The 22,123-nt window shown below is 37.5% G+C and overlaps 1 protein-coding gene across 1 annotated transcript in view; it reads left to right on the plus strand.

The window, feature by feature from the left end:
- LOC125664643 (sodium-dependent serotonin transporter-like) overlaps positions 1–21,568 on the plus strand; it is a 161,099-nt gene extending 139,531 nt beyond the window's left edge. Inside the window, exon 13 of the mRNA XM_048897486.2 lies at positions 18,557–21,568. Within this exon, the coding sequence (XP_048753443.1) occupies positions 18,557–18,625 (69 nt within the window). The 3' untranslated portion in view covers positions 18,626–21,568. The remainder of the gene's footprint in view (positions 1–18,556) is intronic.
- Positions 21,569–22,123: the final 555 nt, after the last annotated feature.

Here is a 22,123-nt window from a genome sequence, read left to right on the forward strand (position 1 = left end):
ACCGCAACAATATTCGAAGTTCATTAGATAGGCTATGGTAAAGGGGAAAATTGGGGAACAATGACAGGAATGGTTGGAAATCAACTACTATTCAGGTACAAAGACTAGACCAGTTTTAGGTCTTTAACCAAGTCAATGAACTGTTAAGGAGGTATGCTACACCAGATAAATTTGACGAAAAGTGAAGGATATGTACAACAATATTTTGAGATTGAAAAATTTCAAATTTACTTTATTTAGTCAAAAAATGCAGTTTTAGTTGAAAGCCATTTGAAAAAAAAAATCAAAACCCCTGCTGGACTAGAACCCGCGATCTACAGTTCAGCCGTCGACGTCTTAACCTAATGAGCTACTCAACTAAGTGATAACTTTTCAAATGAATAGACAAATATTGCTAATATTCAAATTTCATCCATGTTTTAAAATGAAGTCAGCCATTATGACGAAGTAGAGAACATCCTTAATTAAATGTAGGTGATGAATAATTTAACTACATTGTTGTATTACTGTGCTAGAAGTTTTAGTAAGTGTGGTAATTCTCTCTACAGAAATAAGGAACTTGGATGTGAACTTTAAGCTGATTTGGATGTGACTCCATTAGTTCTTATCAACTTTGTGAAGCGGGAATCTGTATTTCTTGTGTTATCTTTATTGCAAGAGTTATCGCCCTTGTTTTTAAAAAAAAGAATTACTTATTAGACAAACTAAAATAAATATTTCATTAGTGTTAGTTTTGAATTAAATTAAACAATTATAATCACTGTGTTTCTATAGTAGATTCTATAAAGATTAGTCAGTTTGGGTATAATTAGTATTTTTTCTTAATTAGTAAGTAATTATACACTACGGAATATATATGGTGCTGCGGATATATAGGATTTTTCTTGACAATCGGTGAAGAACGGTACTAGAGGTAAAACTCGATAAACTTACTGAGGCACGTGAATAAGTGCGGACTTCACTGCTTACATAGTATGACTTATTAGAAAATGTGTGGTTATTCCTGCTGCGAGAGTGTGTGTGGTCATTCCTGCTATGGACTTGGCAGCATACAGCTACAAGTGAGTGGACACCCCTGCTTGTTACTGTGCAAAATCAAGTGTGAGAACATCCCTGCCTGTCTTGTGGTGGAGCACAGGTGTGTGGACATCCCTGACAGTGTCTCTAATTAGAACCGGTAATATAGTGACAGGTGTGATGTCATCTCTGCCTGTCGCTGCGCAAGGGCAGGTGTGGAACATCTCTGATTGTCCCTTGTGGAAGTACGCTGGTGTGTGGACTTCCCTGCCAGTGCACTTGTTCGTTACCAGTCAATATATCCTATATAGGCGCAGTACAACTGATTAATTCTGCGCATTCTACATATTTGCAGCATCTCAGGGCTATTCGTTTCTAACACGAGTACGAGCCTGTGGGGGTTCACAGACAGTGACCTCCCTTGCACGTTACATAAAATTTGGTGGCAACGGTGGGATTCTTTGAGATAGTTACACCATGGACGACATAGACAAGGAACTTTCCATGATAGAAGAGAAGCTCGCGGAACTGAAAGAGGAGAGCATAAGGAATTAAGAGTTTGCAGTCGTCAAGGCCTGTGACAACGCGCATGAAAGACAAAGTGAGAGACTCTGGTGTTGATGATACCCGTTTCTCTGGAGAATTTCAACAGACGGAGGAAATATCACCGACCCTTGATAGTGCGTCAGCCAAGCATGCGCATACCCTTGCAGAAAAGTCTGCTGGACAAACTCTCACGGACATGTATAGAGACGCCGGAACAAGACCCCGAGTTTACAGTGGTCGAGAATCTACTCCCAAAGTTGATTTATACCAGGAAGAAGGAGAGACTGTGAGTAACAATAAGCCTAGACTTAGACTTCCTTCCAAAGAACCTTACAGAGACGACAAAGACGATTTTCTACCCCCTAGGATAGCTAGGAGATCCATAGTAAGATTCACCAGTCCCCATAGTGATGACAATGTGTTGGCGGATTTACCAGTATCAAGACAAGTGATCAAGCCAGCAACGTATGATGGCAATAGTCCTTGGTTAGATTACCATGCGCATTTTGAAGCCTGTGTAGAGATAAGTGGATGTGAATACAACCAGAAGGGAAGGTATTTAGCAGTTTCCCTTCGAGGAAGTGCACAGGGTGTATTGGGTAACATGCCAAAGGGAGAAAAGCCAAATTACCAGACACTAGTAAAAGCCCTGGAAGACCAATTTGCACCCCCAAGTCAAACAGAGGTATACAGGTTGCAGATGCGTGAGCGTCGCCAGATAGCCGAGGAGTCTTCCGGAGTTGGAGTAAGCCATTCGTCGACTTCTCAATTTAGCCTACCCCACTGCATCAGCTGAGATCAGGGAAACGCTGTCTTAAGACCAATTCGTGGACGTACTAGCCGACTTGGAAATGAGCATCCGCATTAAACAGGCACGTCCTAAAAACATGAATAACGCTATTCAGTTGACTGTCGAATGAGAGGCTTACAACAGAGCTGAGAAAAAGAACTATGCGCATTCCACCTCCACTGAACCCGTGGATGGGAAAACAGCCTCGATGTTTGAAGAATTGTGTGCAAAGTTCGAGACATTACAGAAAGAGATGAGTCATTTAATTTTACATGTTACACGCTTTTTCAATGGTTGAAAAATTATTGGAATATCGTATCCAACGAAAAAAAATAAATGACCGGAACTACTTTCTATTGGAATGTTGGTGATTTCTCTGGATGTTTCGTATTTATATATATATATATTAGGGAATCCTGAAAAGAAAAACAATTCTATCGTTCTATATAAATTTATTAAACAAAAACAAACAAATATCAAATATAAATAAGAATTAATTATGCGAAATGAAATGAACATGGCTATTTGAGGGGTCCCCTCCCCCAAATATAACAACACACGTCTGTTTCTGCAATTTCGGGCTGAGAGTTAAATGTATTCAATCGGGGATGACAATAGTCCAGTTTGCACCTTGCGACAACTTCCATCATGTCACAAACCCAAATACCAGATACACCGCACACTGCCTCAGAGATACTGCAATATCGCAGCCCTGAACGACTATGGTTTCTTAACTCTGGCATAATATGTTTATGAGTGGGCACCGAAACGAGGCTTCCGTATGACGTTACAACAGCTGTGACGCCTTAGAAATTCACTGATAAAACTAGAAAAAACTCTCAGTAACACTCACTTGTCCACCTGGAAGCCGTGACAACCCTCAAGAGAACCCTATCTGGCATCCCACATCATGATTATGCACGTGTCCCACGCTTTCCGTTAGTACCGACATCGAACTTTGCACTTAATTCCAGTTCCACTCAACAAAATTCCAGCAATTTTCTCTCAACAGGACTTATCTCTAACTCATCCTTTTAAAACTGCATTTTTCAGTCCACAAGAAACCCGTTTGCTCAACAGTAAAGAACAGTTCGTGGAAGTCGCCAATAGGCCTAACGGATTGGGTTTTTTTAAGTTGTGTATTCACAAATTACTACATCCATCTCGAAATGACATAGAATGTAGTCCAAGAATAACTCGTTAATTCAACTCGAATCATATAATGTTTTATCATATAAACTCAATGTTACGCGCAATGATGCAGTTTTCCGTCTTTTTTTTTTCGTGGTATACCTCCATCCAACGAAAAAATAATGAATTAATTCCTTAAGGGAATTAAAAGCACAGCGAAATGAAAGTTCTCCCCAATCAAGACATAGAGAATCGAATCAAACATTTGGGACACAGAATATATACTACTTTTGTTGAAAACCAGGACATATGCACAAAGATTGTAGAGCTTATCAGGCGCAAAGGAAAGCTAAGTACATGTATCCGTTTAATTCTCCTACGACGGAACACCATCAAAATCATGGAGGGAGGACTAAGGACTTCGACGCAAAGCCTTCTAGCAGGAGTATCAAAACCGGCCAGAACGCTTCTATAGGAGCAAGGTCGGATTAGAAGCTGATCTGATCATTGAAATGGATGTCTGTGGTGTGAAGGTGAAGCTATTGGTAGATACGGGTGCGACAGTGAGTCTAATCTCCACTGAGCTGCAGAGTAGAATTCCAGAGGAGGACCGACCCAGAATGAGCTCGTTCAGCCGAGATATACTGGTGGCAATTGTCTCCAGATAAGTGGCACAGGAACCTTTCCAGCACAGATATGTACCTTCTTTTGTAAACTGGACGGTGTAGTTGCAGAACTGAGCAATGATGGAATCATGTTCCTTCATTTTATGGAAGAAAATGCACGATTGATGTGGCGAAGAAGAAAATGTGCATTAGAGGAAAACAATATAACCTTATAAAAGAATGGAGCTATGGGTGCTACCGAATCGTAGCGCTAAACACTGTGACAATACCAACAAATTAAGAGGTAGTCATAAAGGGGAGAGTATGTGCACCAGAGGGCGAAGGCATCCCGCTAATTCATGGTATGGTGGAACCAAATGAAAAAAATGTGTCTGCAGGTACCCTTGTAGGGAGGACTTTAGTCGATGCAGATAGCGTTGTACCAATTCGCGAATTAAATATGGGGCCAGGAAGTCAAGCTATTTACAGTGACACTCATATTGCTGAAATGGCATCTGTCTGCGCAGTCCAGGCAGAAAGAAAGATAAAGAATATCTCTTTGTTGCATGAAAAGCTTAAAGATACCTTAAAGCGGATCAGAAATCCAAACTGCGGGATTTCCTGTAGCAATACTCTCATGCGTTTGCGTTAAGTAACTCTAATTTGGCGCGTTCCTTAACATGCTGTAGAGGAAATAGATAAACATGTAAATGATATGCTGAAGGATGGAGTCATAGTGGCACGGGAACCTTTGGGCATCAGAGGTGGTCTTGGTACGAAACAGGATGGTAGTACTCGTTTCTGTGTTGATTATCGGAAATTGAATGGATTGACCATAAAAGACGCTTACCCATTGTCGCGTATCGATAATTCGCTAGACAGTTTTTCTGGTAATGCATGATTTTCAACATTTATCTTATGTACGGAATACTGGCAGGTGTCAGTGAAGGTGGAAGACCGACCCAAGACAGCATTTGTTACACACAAAGGCCCCTTTCAATTCCGTAAGATGCCATTTGGAATGAGCTGCGCACCGTCTACTTCCAAAGGTTAATGGAGACCGTCATGACTGGTCTTCAATGGAAGATTTGTCTAATCGTTCTTAATGATGTGATTGCCGTAGGAAAACATTTGAAGACATGATTGAAAACCTATCGAAGGTGTTTGACCGCATTGTTGAAGTCGGACTAAAATTAAAACCAAAGAAATGTGTCCTCTATTCACGCAGAGTACTTTACTTTGGCCATGTTATCACAGAAGACTGAATCTCCACCGATCCTGAGAAGGTAGAAGCTGCCAGGAATTGGTCGGAGCCCTCTAATGTATCTGAGGTCCGCTCGATCCTAGAAATCTGTGGGTACTACAGGAAGTTTATAGAAAACATTGGCGAGAAAACAAAACCATTAACTAAACTGATGGAAAAGGACAACACACTAGTCTGGGCGCAAGAGTGTCAAGATGCTTTCAACAGCCTTAAAACGCAATTGTGTAATGCGCCCAATTTAACCATGCCAGATTTCAAACAGCCTCTGGACACATACGCTAGCAATTTTGCAATGGGAGCTATTCTGTCACAGTGCATAGATGGTAAAGAACGTCCTATTGCATATGTCAGTCGAACATTAACTAAAGCTGAGAAACAGTATTGTGTTACAAAAAAGGAACTTCTCGCAGTTGTGCACTTTTGTAAATACTTCAAACACTACTTTTACGGTAAAAGTTTTACAGTACGGACTGACCATGTATCCTTACACTGGCTATTAAACTTCAAAATCCCAGAGGGTCAAGTTGCACGCTGGATAGAGACTCTAAGTGTGTTTGACATGAAGATTGAACACCGGGTACCCAACATTGGAACACATATGCCCTGAGTCGCATCCCATGCAAGCAATGTGGATTTACGATAGACTGGAACAAACACAGCCCTGGTGAAGTTGTTGAGCAGGTTACCAAGGATGACTTAGGATCTTTAAGCAATCTTCAGGATGCTGATGCACAAATCAAGCGGGTGAAAGACTGGATATTGGCGAACAAGCGATCGGGGTTCTCCGAAATAAGTAGCAAGGACGGAGTATTGTGGTCACAATTGGAACTGGTGGAAGGCATACGAGGGCTGTTTGATATGTAATGTTTATTGTACCACAGCGCGATAACGCTTTGTACGATTTCGGGGATGATGATACTCCTGCATAGCTCTATTCAATACCTTTCCAACGGTATAAACACGAGCCTTTAGCTCTACATAGTTTTAAACTTATAGTCATTTCAATAGAGCCATTCGTAGACCATTATTGTAAAAATGGTTGGGAAACGGATTGAAAATATTGACGAAATTAGAGCTTATGTAAAAGTTCTCACGAAACGCGGTCATTCGGTAATGCAGATTTTTACTGAATTGGGGGAAGTTTATGGGTCTGATAACGTATCTTATGAGATAGTTCATAAGTGGAGAAAAAAATTTCTGACTCTCCGTCAAAGATGCAGCAAAATCTGGCCGACCTGGGACTGTAACAGGCAAAGCAAATATCTCAAAAGTCAGGGAAATAATTGAAAGTGATGGCAGATACACGATTCGTGATTTTACCAAAGTTGTTGGCATATCGCTATCGCGGGTGCATTTCATTTTGAAGCGTATTTTGAAAGTACGAAAGATTTCTGCCAGATGGATACCGAATATATTGACAGATGACCAAAAACGGGTACGAGTACAAACCGCTGAGCAATTGCTCAAAATGTTTCCCAAATTCAATCAAAGAGAATTTGCAAACATTGTTACTGGTGACGAAACATGGCTTCACTATTTCGAACCAGTAAGAAAAAATGGAAACAAAATATGGCTAACTAAACACGGTAGAAGGCCTGTAGTTGCCAAAACAACCATAAGCACAAAAATGTTCTTTATTGCATATTCTTCTCATGTGATGGTATTGCCGTACAAATTCCGGTGCCGAAAGGTAAATGTGTCACAGGTCGGTATTACCGAGATGTTATACTAAAAAAAAGCTCAAGAAATATTATCATAAACGACGCCCTGTGTCAGGATTTAGGCATGTTCGTCTACTTCATGATAATGCTCCATCACATACATCTGAGCTTGTGAAGCAATTTTTGAAGTCGGGGGTCACCGTCTTGCCACATCCACGATACTTTCCAGATCTAGCCCATGCGAATTTTTCCTTTTTCCAAAACTCAAAAGGTTCTTATCTGGTCATCGTTACAGGTCCCGACAATCCCTCGGCTCAGCCATCAGTCAGTGCCTCAGAGGTCAACTTAAATCAGCGTACCGTGACGCATGTAAGAAATGGATTCAGAGATTGAAATTATGTATCTCAAACCGCAGAGAATACTTTGAAAGTGAAATGAACTTTCAAAGTTCATTTCACTATTTCATTCGAATGCTTTTGAGATATCGTACAATACACATTACATATCAAACTCTCGTACTATACCGAAGATGGGAAAGTCCAGAGAAGTTCAAGAAAATGCCGGTAATACTCCCAATGTCGGAAAGATGCACAACACTTATGATGAACCACGACAACAAGTCCTCAGGACACCTCAGTGTGCTTCAGACCCTTACATAGATTCAACAGAGGTACTACTGGCCTGGACTTCAAGATGATGTAAGGACATACATTGCTTGTTGTGAGAAGTGCAGTCGAAGTAAAGCTCCACTGAGAAACAAGAGAGCCCCAATGAAGATAACTATATCGGGTGCTCCGATGGAGCGCATTGCCACAGACATTCTTGGAAAATTGCTCATAACAGAAAGAGGCAACAAATATCTTTTAGTTGTCGCAGATTACTTTTCTCAATGGACGGAGTGCTTCCCAATACGAGACATGGAGACAGCAACTGTTACGCGCATTATCGTGGAACAAGTCACCACACGCTTTGGCGTCCCGTACACCATCGACTCAGACCAGGAGAACCAATATGAGAGCCAGCTATTCGCCGATATGTGCAAGTTACTTGGTATAAAGAAAACCCGGACCACACCATACCATACCATCCCAAGTCAGATGGTATGGTTAAAAGATTTAACAAAACACTCGCCAGCATACAGCGTGCATATGTTGATTATCATGATCGGGACTTGGATACGCATTTACCGTACCTGATGATGGCGTACCATTCTGCTGAACACGAAACCACTGGCTGTACTCCTAATGCATTAATGTTGGATCGAGAGGTGGCTACTCCTTTAGACATCGTGTATCAAATGCCAAGCTACCTCCACAAAGTTCCTCAAAACCAATGGGCCTGGGAATTGAAGGAGAAACTTCAAGATGCACACAATGCTGTTAGGGAGCATATGCATGGCGAAATGCATAGACAGAAGCGTTTCCATGATGCCAAGCTAAATTGGGAAAAGTTCGGCAAAGGAAAATTGGTAACTCGTCGAAGCTGGCAAACTACTGGAGGGACCCGTTTAAAATACTGCGCCAGATATCTGACCTTCTGTACGAAGTAAACTGTGGTAGCCGTGGTAAGCCGTAGGTAGTTCTCGTTGATATACTTAGTCTGTAAAAACCACCAAGTTCTGTTCGGAGAGACTGAGAAAGAAGACGACTCAGTTTGTACAGAGGAGGTGGTTGATATTATCCACCTATGCTGTGTATATCAACTCATTCGCGACATTAATAAGAGAGTTAAAGACGTTTAATATTATCCAATCAAAAAGAAGGGCATGCGCATGCAGATTGGTAATTTTCACCACTCAAATCAGTTAAGAGTCTCAATATCTACCTATGGTATGAATATATCAAACCATTTCTATGAACAACAAAAAAGATAGACTCATTAGAAATTTAGTATACAAAACATGTGATGCGTGTGCACGCGCATCCAGACAAAATGACTATCATTTTTCACATCTACAAATGGTATACTATCATCCTATTAAGGTTTCATATCGATCCCTTGTGCGTTCTGATTTCGTAAATTTTGAACAACGTGCGCGTGCATACACGTGCAGACAAAATGACTATCGTTCTGCACATCTACAAACGCTATACTTTCATCCTGGAAAGTTTCATATCAATCCCTCGTGTTGTTTCTGAGATCACTCCTAGACAAAAAAGTATCGGATAAAAATAAGAATAACTAGACACTTATTGCCACGGCAATAACAAGGTCTTCCGTCAACGATATCTCCGGAGAGGAAGCGGAATTTTCAAAAGATAACTTTTTCAATGATGTTCATATATAGACCTATAGTCATGCCCAAAAATATTTAAATCCATATAGCCATCTCTCAGAAATCGAGTTTACAAAAGTGAAGTTATATTTAAATAACCGGAAGTTGGCGTTCGACTTCCGGAGGGATCAAAATTTTTTGATGCTTCAAAAGAGACACATAAAACTTGTATAGGGTTCAATGTAAAAGAAAAAGTTCGATATTTACGAGTTCTGTTATCACTTCCGGTGACGACTGAAAATCACGCCCACAAACGAAACTCCAATAAACTATTACACAATTGAGAGATATAATTCTTATGTAACCTAAATTCGATTTTCTTTAGTCATTATTGAGATTATTCCCGAACAACTGTTACTTTTGAACAAAAAAATCGGCGCTAAATTCTTACCGGAAGTGAATTTTTCATAAGATAGATTGATTATATAAACTTTATACATAGACCTATACTCATCCCACATATTTTTAAAAGCTATCCAATCATCTGTGGGAAATTGAGTTGTAAACACTTCGAAATAGGCCTAATAAAATGGCATAGATTTCAATTTGAAAGAAAAAGTTTGAAATTTGCGAATTTTGGAATCACATCCAGTCAGTAGCGGAAGTGACGCCGACAGACACTACTATAAAAAAGCATTGTATAATTAATAGATCTAATATCGCTGAAAGTTCCATTAGTTATTATTGAGATTAACAACAGAGAAAAGTCGAATTTTAAAAACGATAATCGAAGATATCTCCGAACCGGAAGTAGATATTTAAAAAAAACTGTGCTTTTTATAAAACATCGTAAAAAAAACCTTTAATCTTGCTAAGAAATTAAGAAAATCTATAAAGATATCTCTAATAGATTAAGCAAACTGAATATCATGAAAATGAAAAGTTTTTTGGAAAGAAATGGGATCAACAATTTTTGACACTTTGAAAGAGTCTTAATAAACTGGTATAGGTTTCAAATTAAAAAGAAAAAGTTTGAAATTGAAAATGATATATTTCATCTTTTCCGGTGACGAGCGAAAGTAACGCCAACAAATGAAACTACATGAATGCATCATAGAAATGAGAGATATATTATTCCCGAAAGTTTCAAGTGATTATCGTTAGTCGTTTAGGAGATTACCCCCCGGACAAAAGTCGATTTTTAACAAGGTAAATCAAGAATATTTCCGTACCGGAAGTGAATTTTTCAAAAACCGGCGTTTTGTATAAATTCATATATAGATCTATAATCGTGCCAAAAATGAACAAAATATATTTAGCCATTTCTAAGAAATCGAGCTCATATTTATAGGGGAGAATAATAATAATAAAAAGAACAATACAATCACTATAATGTCTCTCGTTGAGACGGAAGACCTTAATAAAAATAAACAATACAATCACTATAAAGTCTTCCGCTGAAGACGGAAGACCTTAATAAGAAGAAACAATACAATCACACGCTGAAGACGGAAGACCTTAAATAGACACGGTCTCGTTGCGAGCAACGAATAGGTCTTCCTTCCGATTTCTGACGAGAAAAGATTTTGACTCGGATAAGATAAGATCTTTACTGGGACAATTAGATTGGTGAAAAACGACTATAGATGAAACCTATAGGCACCTATTTTTCATAAAACAGAGAACGAAAAATGCGTAGGATATGAAATTTATCAGTTTTGAATAACTTCAATTTCAGTTTCATTCAGTTCCCGTACATCGGAAGTCCATAACACGACTTAAAATTCAACATTGATCTTACAGGAATTATTCTTGAGAGTGTCAATAAAATATGCTCATTTTTAAAACTACTTCCGGTTTGGAAGAATCTAATTCCGGTGGAAATGATATGATTTGAAAGACTTTGTTAGACTCTATTATGAACATTTAAAAAGTAGAAAGTAAAAAATTGCATATTTTGAAATAATACGGGTGGATGACGGAAGTGACGGCAACAAAATTGGAACACGTAGGTCATATCTAGATGTCAGCATGGTTCATCCCTCGAAAATTCATGATTCAATCTTTAACTGTTTACAACAAAACCCCGCAAAAAATACCCTTGGGAAAAACGGAAATTAGACATATCTTGTGAACGGATATTGAAAAAGTATCTAACAGTACTCTAGAGATGGATTATGTTTATAATATATGCGAAAATCGTATAAACAACATGATTTATAAGCGAGATATACGACAACAAAGAAATAGCAATTGTGATTAAAACTTACATGTAAGCCATGGTTTATCAATTATAAACAATTTCGGTTTCGATTTATTTACTTTCGAGTATCTCGGGAGTCCATAAAACGAATAAAAATTCCAAATGGACAGTGTAGGAACCCACTAAAAATTCCTTGAAAAATACTGAGTTTTCGGACAACTTCCGGTTTCGAACAACCAACTTCCGGTGGAAATGGAATGACTTATTACACTCTATTAAATAATATTATGAGCATAAGAACTTTAAAAAATGAAAAATTACATATTTTAAGGTACTTCCGGTGGATGACGGAAGTGAAGGCAACAAAATTGAAACACGTATGTCACATCTACAAGTCACCATCTAACATTCCTGAAAGTTTCAAGACTCAATCTTTGACTATTTATGAGAAAACGCCTGGAGAAAAAACCTCGGAAATCGTAGATATTCAGCGAACGGAAGTGAATTTTGAAAAAAAGAATCACTATATTCTGAAGATGGATAATATCAATTATATATGTGAAAATCATATCAAACTCTCGATTTATAAGCGAGAGATATGATAGGAAAGAAAGAACAATTTTTCGAAGCTTTTCTCTAAAAACCGGAAGTTGCTGTTTAAACTTCCGGTAAGTCTAACATTTTCTGAAACGTCGAAAGAGATCTAATTCATCTATGCAAGTTTTGTTTCAAAAGCATAAATTTGAAATTTGACGTTTCTTTTGTTCACTTCCGGTGACGGCCGGAAGTAACGGATGGCAATGATAAACCTTATCACAGAGCTATAAGTCACCATCTATCATCCCTGAAAGTTTGAAGAATCTATCTTTAACCGTTTATGAGAAAACGGCCAGAGAAATTGCATCTGAAATACGAAAATTCGGCCGTAACCCGCGACTGTACGCGAATTTTAAAATTGTATGAAAGGCTTCCCTAGAGATGGATAATGTCAATAATATCTGTAAATATCGTATTAAAAGATTGATAGAAAAGCGAGATATACGAGCACAAAGAAAGAACAATTTTTCGAAGCTTTTCTCTAAAAACCGGAAGTCTAACATTTTCTGAAACGTCGAAAGAGATATAATTCATCTATGCAAGTTTTGTTTCAAAAGCATAAATTTGAAATTTGACGTTTCTTTTGTTCACTTCCGGTGACGGCCTGAAGTAACGGATCGCAATGATAAACCTTATTACAAAGCTACAAGACATCGTCTATCATCCCTGAAAGTTTCAAGACTCAATCTTTAACCGTTTATGAGAAAACGCCAGGACAAAATGTCATTTGAAAAACGGAAATTCGGCCGTAACTTGCGACCGGAAGTAATTTTGGCAAAAAAAAAAAAAAAATACCTTTTTCGAGAATCCAATTTTACATCTTTCCTGAAAGTTTCATGAAAATCTATCCAGCCGTTTTTCAGAAATCGCGTGCACAAAATCGGTAAGAAAAAGAACAATAAATAATAATAATAACTAGAAATGATCTCGTTGCGAGCAACGAATAGGTCTTCTGTCCAATTTTTAACGAGATAGGAACTTGACTGGGAGAATTTAATTAGTAAAGAACGACTATACATGAAAGGAATAAACACATATCTAAAAAAAAAATAGAGTGATTGACACGTACATCTACATGTAAGACATGGTTTATCAATTGTAAACAGTTTTGGTTTCGTTTTATTTACTTTCGAGTATCTCAGGAGTCCATAAAACGACTAAAAATTCCACATTGACCGCGTAGGAACCCACACTAAAAATTTCCATGAAAAATACTCAGTTTTGGGACAACTTCCGGTTTCGAACAACCAACTTCCGGTGAAAAATGGTATGACTTATTACACTCTATTAAATAATGCTATGAGCATTACAATTTTTAAAAAATTAAAAATTACATATATTCAAGGTACTTCCGGTGGATGACGAAAATGACGGAAACAAATTTAAACACGTATGTCACATCTACAAGTCACCATCTAACATTCCTGAAAGTTTCAAGACTCAAACTTTGATTATTTATGAGAAAACGCCTGGAGAAAAAACCTCGGAAATCGTAGATATTCAACGTACGGAAGTGAATTTTGAAAAAAAAAATTCACTATACTTTGAAAATGGATAATGTTAATTATACATGTGAAAATCATATCAAACACTTGATTTTTTAAGCGAGAGATATGATAGCAAAGAAAGAACATTTTTAGAAGTTTTTCTTTAAAAACAGGAAGTTGTTGTTTAAACTTCCGGTAAGTGTAACATTTTCTGAAACTCCAAAAGACACTTAATTATTCCATGCACAATTTGTTTCAAAAGCGTAGATTTGATATTTCATGTTTCTTTCGTTCACTTTCGGTGAGACGGATGACAATGATAAATCTTATTACAAAGCTAAAAGTCACCACCAATCATCCTTGAAAGTTTCAAGACTCAATCATTAAACGTTTATGAGAAAACGGCCGGGGAAAATGTCAACGAAAAACGGAAATTCGACCCTCTCTCATGACCGGAAGTGAATTTTGAAATAGTATTAAAGGATACCCTAGAAATGGATAATGTCAATAATATTTGTAAACATCGTAATGAAAAGTTGATAGATAAGCGATATATACGAGTACAAAGAAAGACCAATTTTTCGAAGGTTTTCTCTAAAAACCGGAAGTTGTTGGCTAAACGTCCGGTAATTCTAATATTTTCTGTAACGCCGAAAGAGACATAATTAATCTATGCAAGTTTTATTTCAAAAGCATAACTTTGAAATTTGACGTTTCCTTTGTTCACTTCCGGTGACGGCCGGAAGTGACGGATGAGAATGATAAATCCTGAAAGTTTCAAGACTCAATCGTTAATCGTTTATGAGAAAACACCTGGACAAAATGTCATTTGAAAAACGGAAATTCGGCCCTAAATCGTGACCGGAAGTGAATTTCGAAATAGTATTATAAACTATCTTAGAGATGGATAATGTCAATAAGATCTGTAAATATCGTATTAAAAAGTAGATAGATAAGCGAGATATGTGAGGAAAAATAAAGACCAATTTTTCGAAGTTTTTCTGTAAACCCGGAAGTTGCTGGTTAAACTTCCGATAAGTCATACATTTTCTGAAACGCCGAAAGAGACCTAATTAATCTATGCAAGTTTTGTTTCAAAAGCATAACTTTGAAATTTGACGTTTCTTTTGTTCACTTCCGGTGACGGCTGGAAGTGACGGATGACAATGATAAACCTTATTACAGAGCTACAAGTCACCATCTATCATCCCTGAAAGTTTCAAGACTCAAGGTTTTGACCGTTTATGAAAAAACGTCTGGACAAAATGTCATTTTAAAAACGGAAAATCCGACGTAACTTGAGATCGGAAGTGATTTTGGCAAAACTTTAAAAAAGTCTTTCTAGACCATCCTATGTTACATTTTTCCTGAAAGTTTCACAAAAATCTATCCAGCCGTTTTTGAGAAATCGCGTGCACAAAATCGGTAAGAAAAAGAACAATAATAACTAGTAATCCCAATTGTTCGTGAACAATTAGAGGACTTTCCACCTTTCATTGATTTCTCCTGACAATTTTCATCTTCAGCACTTCTTCACTTTTATCGCCTAACCGGACAACGCCTAAATCCTAAAAAAAAACAAACAACCAATTACTCGTCGTGATCAATGCTGCTTAACTTGCATCATGGCGACAGACTCTCTACCACAACACCAGACTGACTTGCTTAATAACGAAGAAGTAAACTGAATTACAAACTGTTTAGGGCCACGGAAGCCATTGTTCAAAGACCGTAGGATCGAAAGACAATAAATAATGGAATTTCAAGGGTTTCAATGCTGCTTTTATGTGTGTTTGAACGTATAACATGCGGCAATGTGCATGGATATAGTATGGTTTTAGGAGGACATGCTGAGAGACCGCAAGTGATGTGGTGTTGAATTGTGGACAACCACGGACTCGCACCGGGATATGTGTGACCTTGACCTTTGACCTCATTTTGAAGGTCAAGGTCATCAATCTTCATGCAAGTGGTCCCGTGTCTCTATGTCTATTCATGTCAAAGTTAGATGCTTAAATAACGATATCGGAGACTTTCAGAGGCAATAACTCTGCTTAAGGGGTTTCGGTTCCCTTCGGTTTACTTCTCACTGCAAGGGAGTTTTACTGGGAACTCATCAGCGAATGTTTCGTGTCTCTGCGACTTTCGGTTCTGTAGGAGTAGCGATAACAAGGTTTTCAACGCGAGTCGCCACAATTCGCAGAGGGGTCAAAATTTAGAGTTGTCATTCATAACACGGAAACCAATCCAGAATTCCATGGTGACCCATATGATATTTCAATGCTATCTGAAGCGGGAAAGAGGGTATAAAAAGTGCCATTTACTGGTCTTGTGGGATGACCTTGACCTATTTTCAAGGTTAAGGTCACCCAACCCGTTCCAGTGGGTTCGGTGTCTCTACGACTACTACTTTAGGAGTCGTAAATTTCTTACGCAGAAATCGTAAAACATGAGGGGTAATAACTTCCTTAAAGGGTCCTCGAATCCTTTGGTTGAATGCCCATATCAATTGGACTAAGTCACCTCTATGTTCTAGAAAAGGTTGGATGCTCCTATCATTCACGGTTTTCGAGATGAATCGATAACAAGGGTTTTTTGCATAAAGTCCTCTAAGTTCGTTAAAGGTCAAAGTTCAATTAAGCAGGGTCAAATCTGAGCTTCTTTCAAGATGTCGAATAGGATGGACAACATTGTTTTTCGATAAGTCTTAAGACGTCAAAAGCTTCTCGCGGCGGAAAGAAAAGAAGATAAATAATAATAAAAAACAGAACAATAGCAATAGGACTTTCCACAGGAAGGTGGAAAGCCCTAATAATAGAGGAAAAGAAACAAGAATCACTATAAGGTCTCCCGTTGAGACGGAAGACCTTAATAATAATAGAGGAAAAGAAACATAAGAATCACTATAAGGTCTTCCGTTGAGACGGAAAACCTTAACTAGACACGATCTTGTTGCGAGCAACGAGTAGGTCTTCCGTCCGATTTCTGACGAGAAAAGATCTTGTCTGCAATAATTCAATTAGTGAAGAACTACTACACATAAAAGGAATAAACACCTACATTCTTAAAAATAGAACGATATACACATAAGAGATATGATATTCCAATTATAAACAACTTCCGGTTTTGTTTTGATAACTTCCTGTATCTCAGCAGTCCATAAAACAACTGAAAAGTCCACATTGAGCGTGCAGTATAAATTTCGATGAAAAATAATGATTTTTCGGACAACTTCTGGTTTCTAACAACCAACTTCCGGTCGAAATATAATGAATTTACCCTCTTTCAGACGATGTTATGAGGATTAGAAATGAAAAAAAGGGAAAATTTCAGATATTGAGTTACTTCCGGTGGATGACGGAAGTGACAACAACAGAACTAAAACAAGTCACTATTTAACAATCTTAAAAGTTTCAAGACTCAATCTTTGACCGTTTACGAGAAAACGCCCGGAGAAAATTTCTTTACGAAAACCGGAAATCTGACATATCTCACGAACGAAAGTGAATTTTGTAAAAACAAAAACAAAAACAAAAAAACCAAACAAAAAAAAAAAACCAATTTACGGTCATCTTGAGATGGATAATGTCAATAATATATGTGAAAATCATATCAAACACTTGATTTATAAGTACTTTGTACACCTTTATAGTAAGTGTGTGGTCATACCTGCTTACTACTGTCTGAGTGTGTGGTCATCCCTGCTCTGGACTTGGCAACACACAGCTACAAGTGTGCGGATATCCCTGCTTGTTACTGCCCAAGATCAGGTGTGAGGACATCCTTGCCTTTCTTGTGGTAGAGCTATGGTGTGCGGACATCACTGCTAGTGTCTCTAATTAGAACCGGTAATATAGTCATAGATGTGAGGTCGCCCCTGCCTGTCGCTGTGCAAATGCAGGAAGGCGGACATCCCCGCTTGTCCCTTTGAAAGTGCGCTGGTGTGTGGACTTCCAGGGACCAGTGCACTTGTTTGCTACTAGTCAATAGATCCTATATAGGCGTAGTGCAACTGATTAAGTCTGCACATTGTACATATTTGGAGCATCTTGAGGGCTATCCATTTTTATCACGGATACGTACCCGCGGGGGTTCACAGGTAGTGACCTCCCTTGTGTGTTACATTTGTAGTGGTAAACTAAAAATGGACCGTTATCAGATGAACATCTGCAAACACAACAAAAAAGTCCGAAAAACTGATAATTCACACTATTTTTTTGAAGTCCAAGGAAAGTAACTCAGCGAAAAATCACAAAATTAAAATTGATCTGTGTCAAAGCTATGTACCAAATATCAAATGAATATTTGGAAGCACAGTTAAAGTAAAAACATGTATGCTTTATTAATTAAGACATGAATGCTGAGACAGCATTATTGTAATTCAAAGAATTGTCCGCCATTAACTTAACCGGAATGGTAAGATGCGGGAAATCTACTACATAGTAGATTTTTATGCCCCCGGGGGCATATTGTTTTTGTCCTGTCTGTCATTCTGTCTGAAACTTTAACCTTGCTAATAACTTTTGAACAGTGAGTGCTAGAGCTTTGATATTTCACAGAGTATTCCTTGTGACAAGACCTGTCCGTTGGTACTAAACCTTTTGACCTTGACATTTGACATACTTTTAAAAAATTGACATTGGTCATAACTTCTAAATGGTAAATATTAAAGCTTTCATATTGTACATGAGCATTTCTTGTGACAAGATCTTTCTACTGCTACCAAGATATTTGTCCTTGTGACCTTGGCCATCTTCGGAATTGGCCATTTATCGAGGGGTTTCACAAACACATCTTGTTCCCTTTGGGATAATCTGGTTAAAATGAGAGTGGGAGTGGGATCCCACTATATAGCTAGTTTTCAGGGGTAGGGGTGTAATAAAACCAGCTTTTTCGCGGGTAAGATGATTAAAAGGAAAGCTGGTGTTGTCTTAGTTGCCGATGATGGATTGCGCGTTGTCGAATGGTAAGGTGAGTGGAAAGAGCCCTTTGTGCTCTTCCGACTTTTAAATCCTTATTACTTACTTTTTTGTATTTCAGAGACTGAGAGCAGTGTTTACCCCTATAGAAGTGCCAGACCATGGATACGCGGAACCAGTTCCTGTCTAAACCATCCGAAAATCGTTGATGTTGCTTTTCTGTTGTATATTCTCTCTGACACAAAATATATATACATGTATTAAAAAAAGAAGAGTCTACAGGAAGTAGTGTATCTGGATATAGCAGAAGTATTTTCGTGAGTTTTGTTGTAGGGATATTCAAAAATGTTATGCAAAATGTCAAAACATTTATATGTTAGTATGTTTCTATCTGGCTGCAATTATTTTCATCATTCCATGTGATTTGAAATATATTTCCTCAGTATACAAATATTAATAGTAAAAAAAGTAAAAGCAAACACTAGGATGATGGGAAAATGTGGGAGGGAGTTTTTAAATGCAAGCATCGGAAATTTATTCAAGAGCACGGAGTGGTTGAAGGGTAATGTGCTCACCTGACCGACCCCCACAATTATCAGTACTAGTCTAGATTATTAAAATAGTCGAATCGCCTAATTCTTGGAATTTTAGGGTAGTTTTCTGGGGGGGGGGGGGGGGGGGTTATTGTCTAGCAGCTTTCGATTTTCAAATTATAATGCAGACTATACTCTACCACGAATACTGAATACAAATTGCTATATGCCTGTAAATATTGTGTACAACTACATGTCAGTCAACTCATTTGTTAATTTGGACTTTTTTATATGATAAATTTCTGTTTTTATTTAGAATGTTACAAATGTATATATGTATTTCAATCATGGTTCATACCGCAGTTGATATGATATATACGTGATAACACTGTGTACTAAATTATTATAACTTTTCCATGTGCATCAGGGACGATATAGATGGGTCAAGGAACATATTGCTCTTGCAGTTCCTACATGATATTTGTACATGTATGTGGAACAAGAACCAAAATCATTTTTGTCGATAGAACGGAGCAGAAACCTTTTAGGTATCTTAGGTGACCCATTGTGTTTAGTAGTCTGCTGTCGTCCGTCGTGCGTTAACATTTGAATATAATCAACGTCTTCTCTGGAAGTACATGGCCATTTTCATAGAAATTGTTATTTTGATGGTTCCAGGGCTTTAAGATTCATATAGAATAAGGTTCATATATATTTCTTTAAAAATATTCTTCTTAGCTCCTGGACATCAAACAATAAAACTAAGTACATACATGTAGTAATGATAAGAAGAGAAACCTTTGCCAAAATTGTGAAGTAGTTCACTGGCTAAGTGATTCTGGTACTACTTAAGATGGGGCTTTATGTCTCATAGAGTGAAACTGATTTCTCTATAAATCTGAATCTTCATCAAATTTCGCATGGATTACCTTTTGGGTAAGGGGAAATAATTTTTTGTCTTTCATGGTCCCTGCACTTCTGGAGAGTGGGGGTTGAGGTCAAAACTATAAAATGATGCATTCTTTAAAACTCTTCTTACATGTAACTCAGGGACATATAGCAGACAAACTGTGTGTATAATCAAGACGAGCAAGGATACCTCTACTAAAATTGTGTAATTCATATCCCTTGTGCGAGGAGTTCTAGAAAGTTCATAAAGTGAAAATGCAATAATTCTTTTAAAATTTTGTTCTTAACTCGCATTGTAGAATTAAACTGAATACACTGAGAAGTCTTTGCCAAAATTATGGAATATTTTGCACCCTGGGTCAGGGGTTCTGGAGCTAGGGTGGGACTTTATAGCTCTTATAGTGAAAATTGATTATTTTTTAAAAATATTTTTTCTCTGAAAGTACGCGTTGATTTTCCATCAAGTGTATGAAACATTTTCGGTTTAAGGGAAACTAAAGTTGTGAATTTCAAGGTCATTGCACCTGTGGGGCCTGAGATTCGGGATCAAAACCTCAAAGTCTTTAAGTCTTTTTTATTCAGGGAAATCTAGTTGACAAACTTTGTGTATAATTCTGAAGAGCAAGGATGCTTCTACTAGAAAAATGAAATCCATAGAGGTTATATTGCTAGGGCGGGGCTTTATAGCTAATAATGAAAATGTGTATATCCCTTAAAATCTTCGTTACCCCTGCATAGCTTGAAGAAAAAATATATGCATGGTTATGAAGAGCATGGTTCTATCTACTAAATTATAAAAAATATAATCCCTTGGTCAGAGGTTTAGGCTTTAGGGCGGGGTCTCAAGAGTTATTTTATGAAAATGCATTTGATTTCAAGAATTTCTTTTCTTTTCACATCTGTGTATCGTGAAGAAATTCTGTGTGGATGGTTATAAAAATAACCTACCGCCATCTACCAAAATTGTGAAATAAGGAAAAGAGAGATAATACACTTTATCATGTAAAATAATCGTCTTTACTTCACTGCATTGTGACAAAATACTATATGTATGCTTATGAGGAGAATGAAGACTACTCCCGAAATTGTAGAATTCATTACCCCTAGGCAAATCACAGAAGCTTCAATGAAATAGTGAAAACACAGTATAAGTATTTTTTTTTCAAACGATCCTTTACACCCTTAACCTTGGAAAGCTAAGAACACTTTATTTTTATTTTTGAAAAAACATTCGACGTTTGATTGAACTGTCCATGGAAAAGTTGCTGCATTTTACTCAGATGACCGTTAAGGCCATGTGCCTCTTCAAACTTCGAAGCACACGACGTCTCGTACATGCAGAATACACATAATGAACATGCATGTTGAATATGCAAGACTGTGAATAATGCATGTAGAAATACCGAGGATGATTTTTAGTTGAAAAGTTAACTATGGAAGACTGAGGGTGTGGGTAATGCAGGGCACTGATTCTTCTAGTGTCGCCTTTACAGAATGGCATAGACTGTTGAAAAATGTGTATGTATTGTTATGTATGTACAGTAGTTTATATATATATATAATTATATATTGATGTTTTATCAGTGTATGTTCTAATATAAATTTTTACATTATTTAAAGCGCTGCAATACTTAGTATCATTGAAATAATTATTTAAGCAATATTGTCCAATAATAAATTATATAGGCAATGGAAAACTTTCTTAATTTTTCTTCTAAGATTTTATCATCTGCATATTCAAAGCACTATGCCATGTGACATTGTTTCATTGTGTGGAAGAAAACGCCTCTTCGGAGCGAAAGACATTTAAATATTGTAAATTCCAAAATATACGCGAGTAATTTATTATCGCGTAAATTAGCGAGAAAGATCACTCGCGAAATAAAATTACTCGCTTTTAATTTTATATTGTCAAATTACATACAAACACTCTTACTCAACAAAACACTCGGGAATTGATGTTCTCGCGATTTGACGTCCATGAGTCATTTCGCGATAATAAGTACTCGCTTGAAATAAGGAATTTACAGTAGTTTTGGAAATTTATTCCGATGTTCTTCGAAGAAATATGAGCTGTAAATCAGCGGAAAATTTTAATTGCATGTAAGATACTTGTGAACTCTTTGGTAACACCGAGATTAGATTATGGAAATGCCCTGTTATATGGAGTGAACAAGCAATACACGAACAAATTTCAGAGTGTACAGAACACTGCTGCCAGAGTGGTAATGCGGACAGGAAAATAC

This window comes from Ostrea edulis, chromosome 1 (assembly GCF_947568905.1).
Source record: "Ostrea edulis chromosome 1, xbOstEdul1.1, whole genome shotgun sequence".
Taxonomy (NCBI): domain Eukaryota; kingdom Metazoa; phylum Mollusca; class Bivalvia; order Ostreida; family Ostreidae; genus Ostrea; species Ostrea edulis.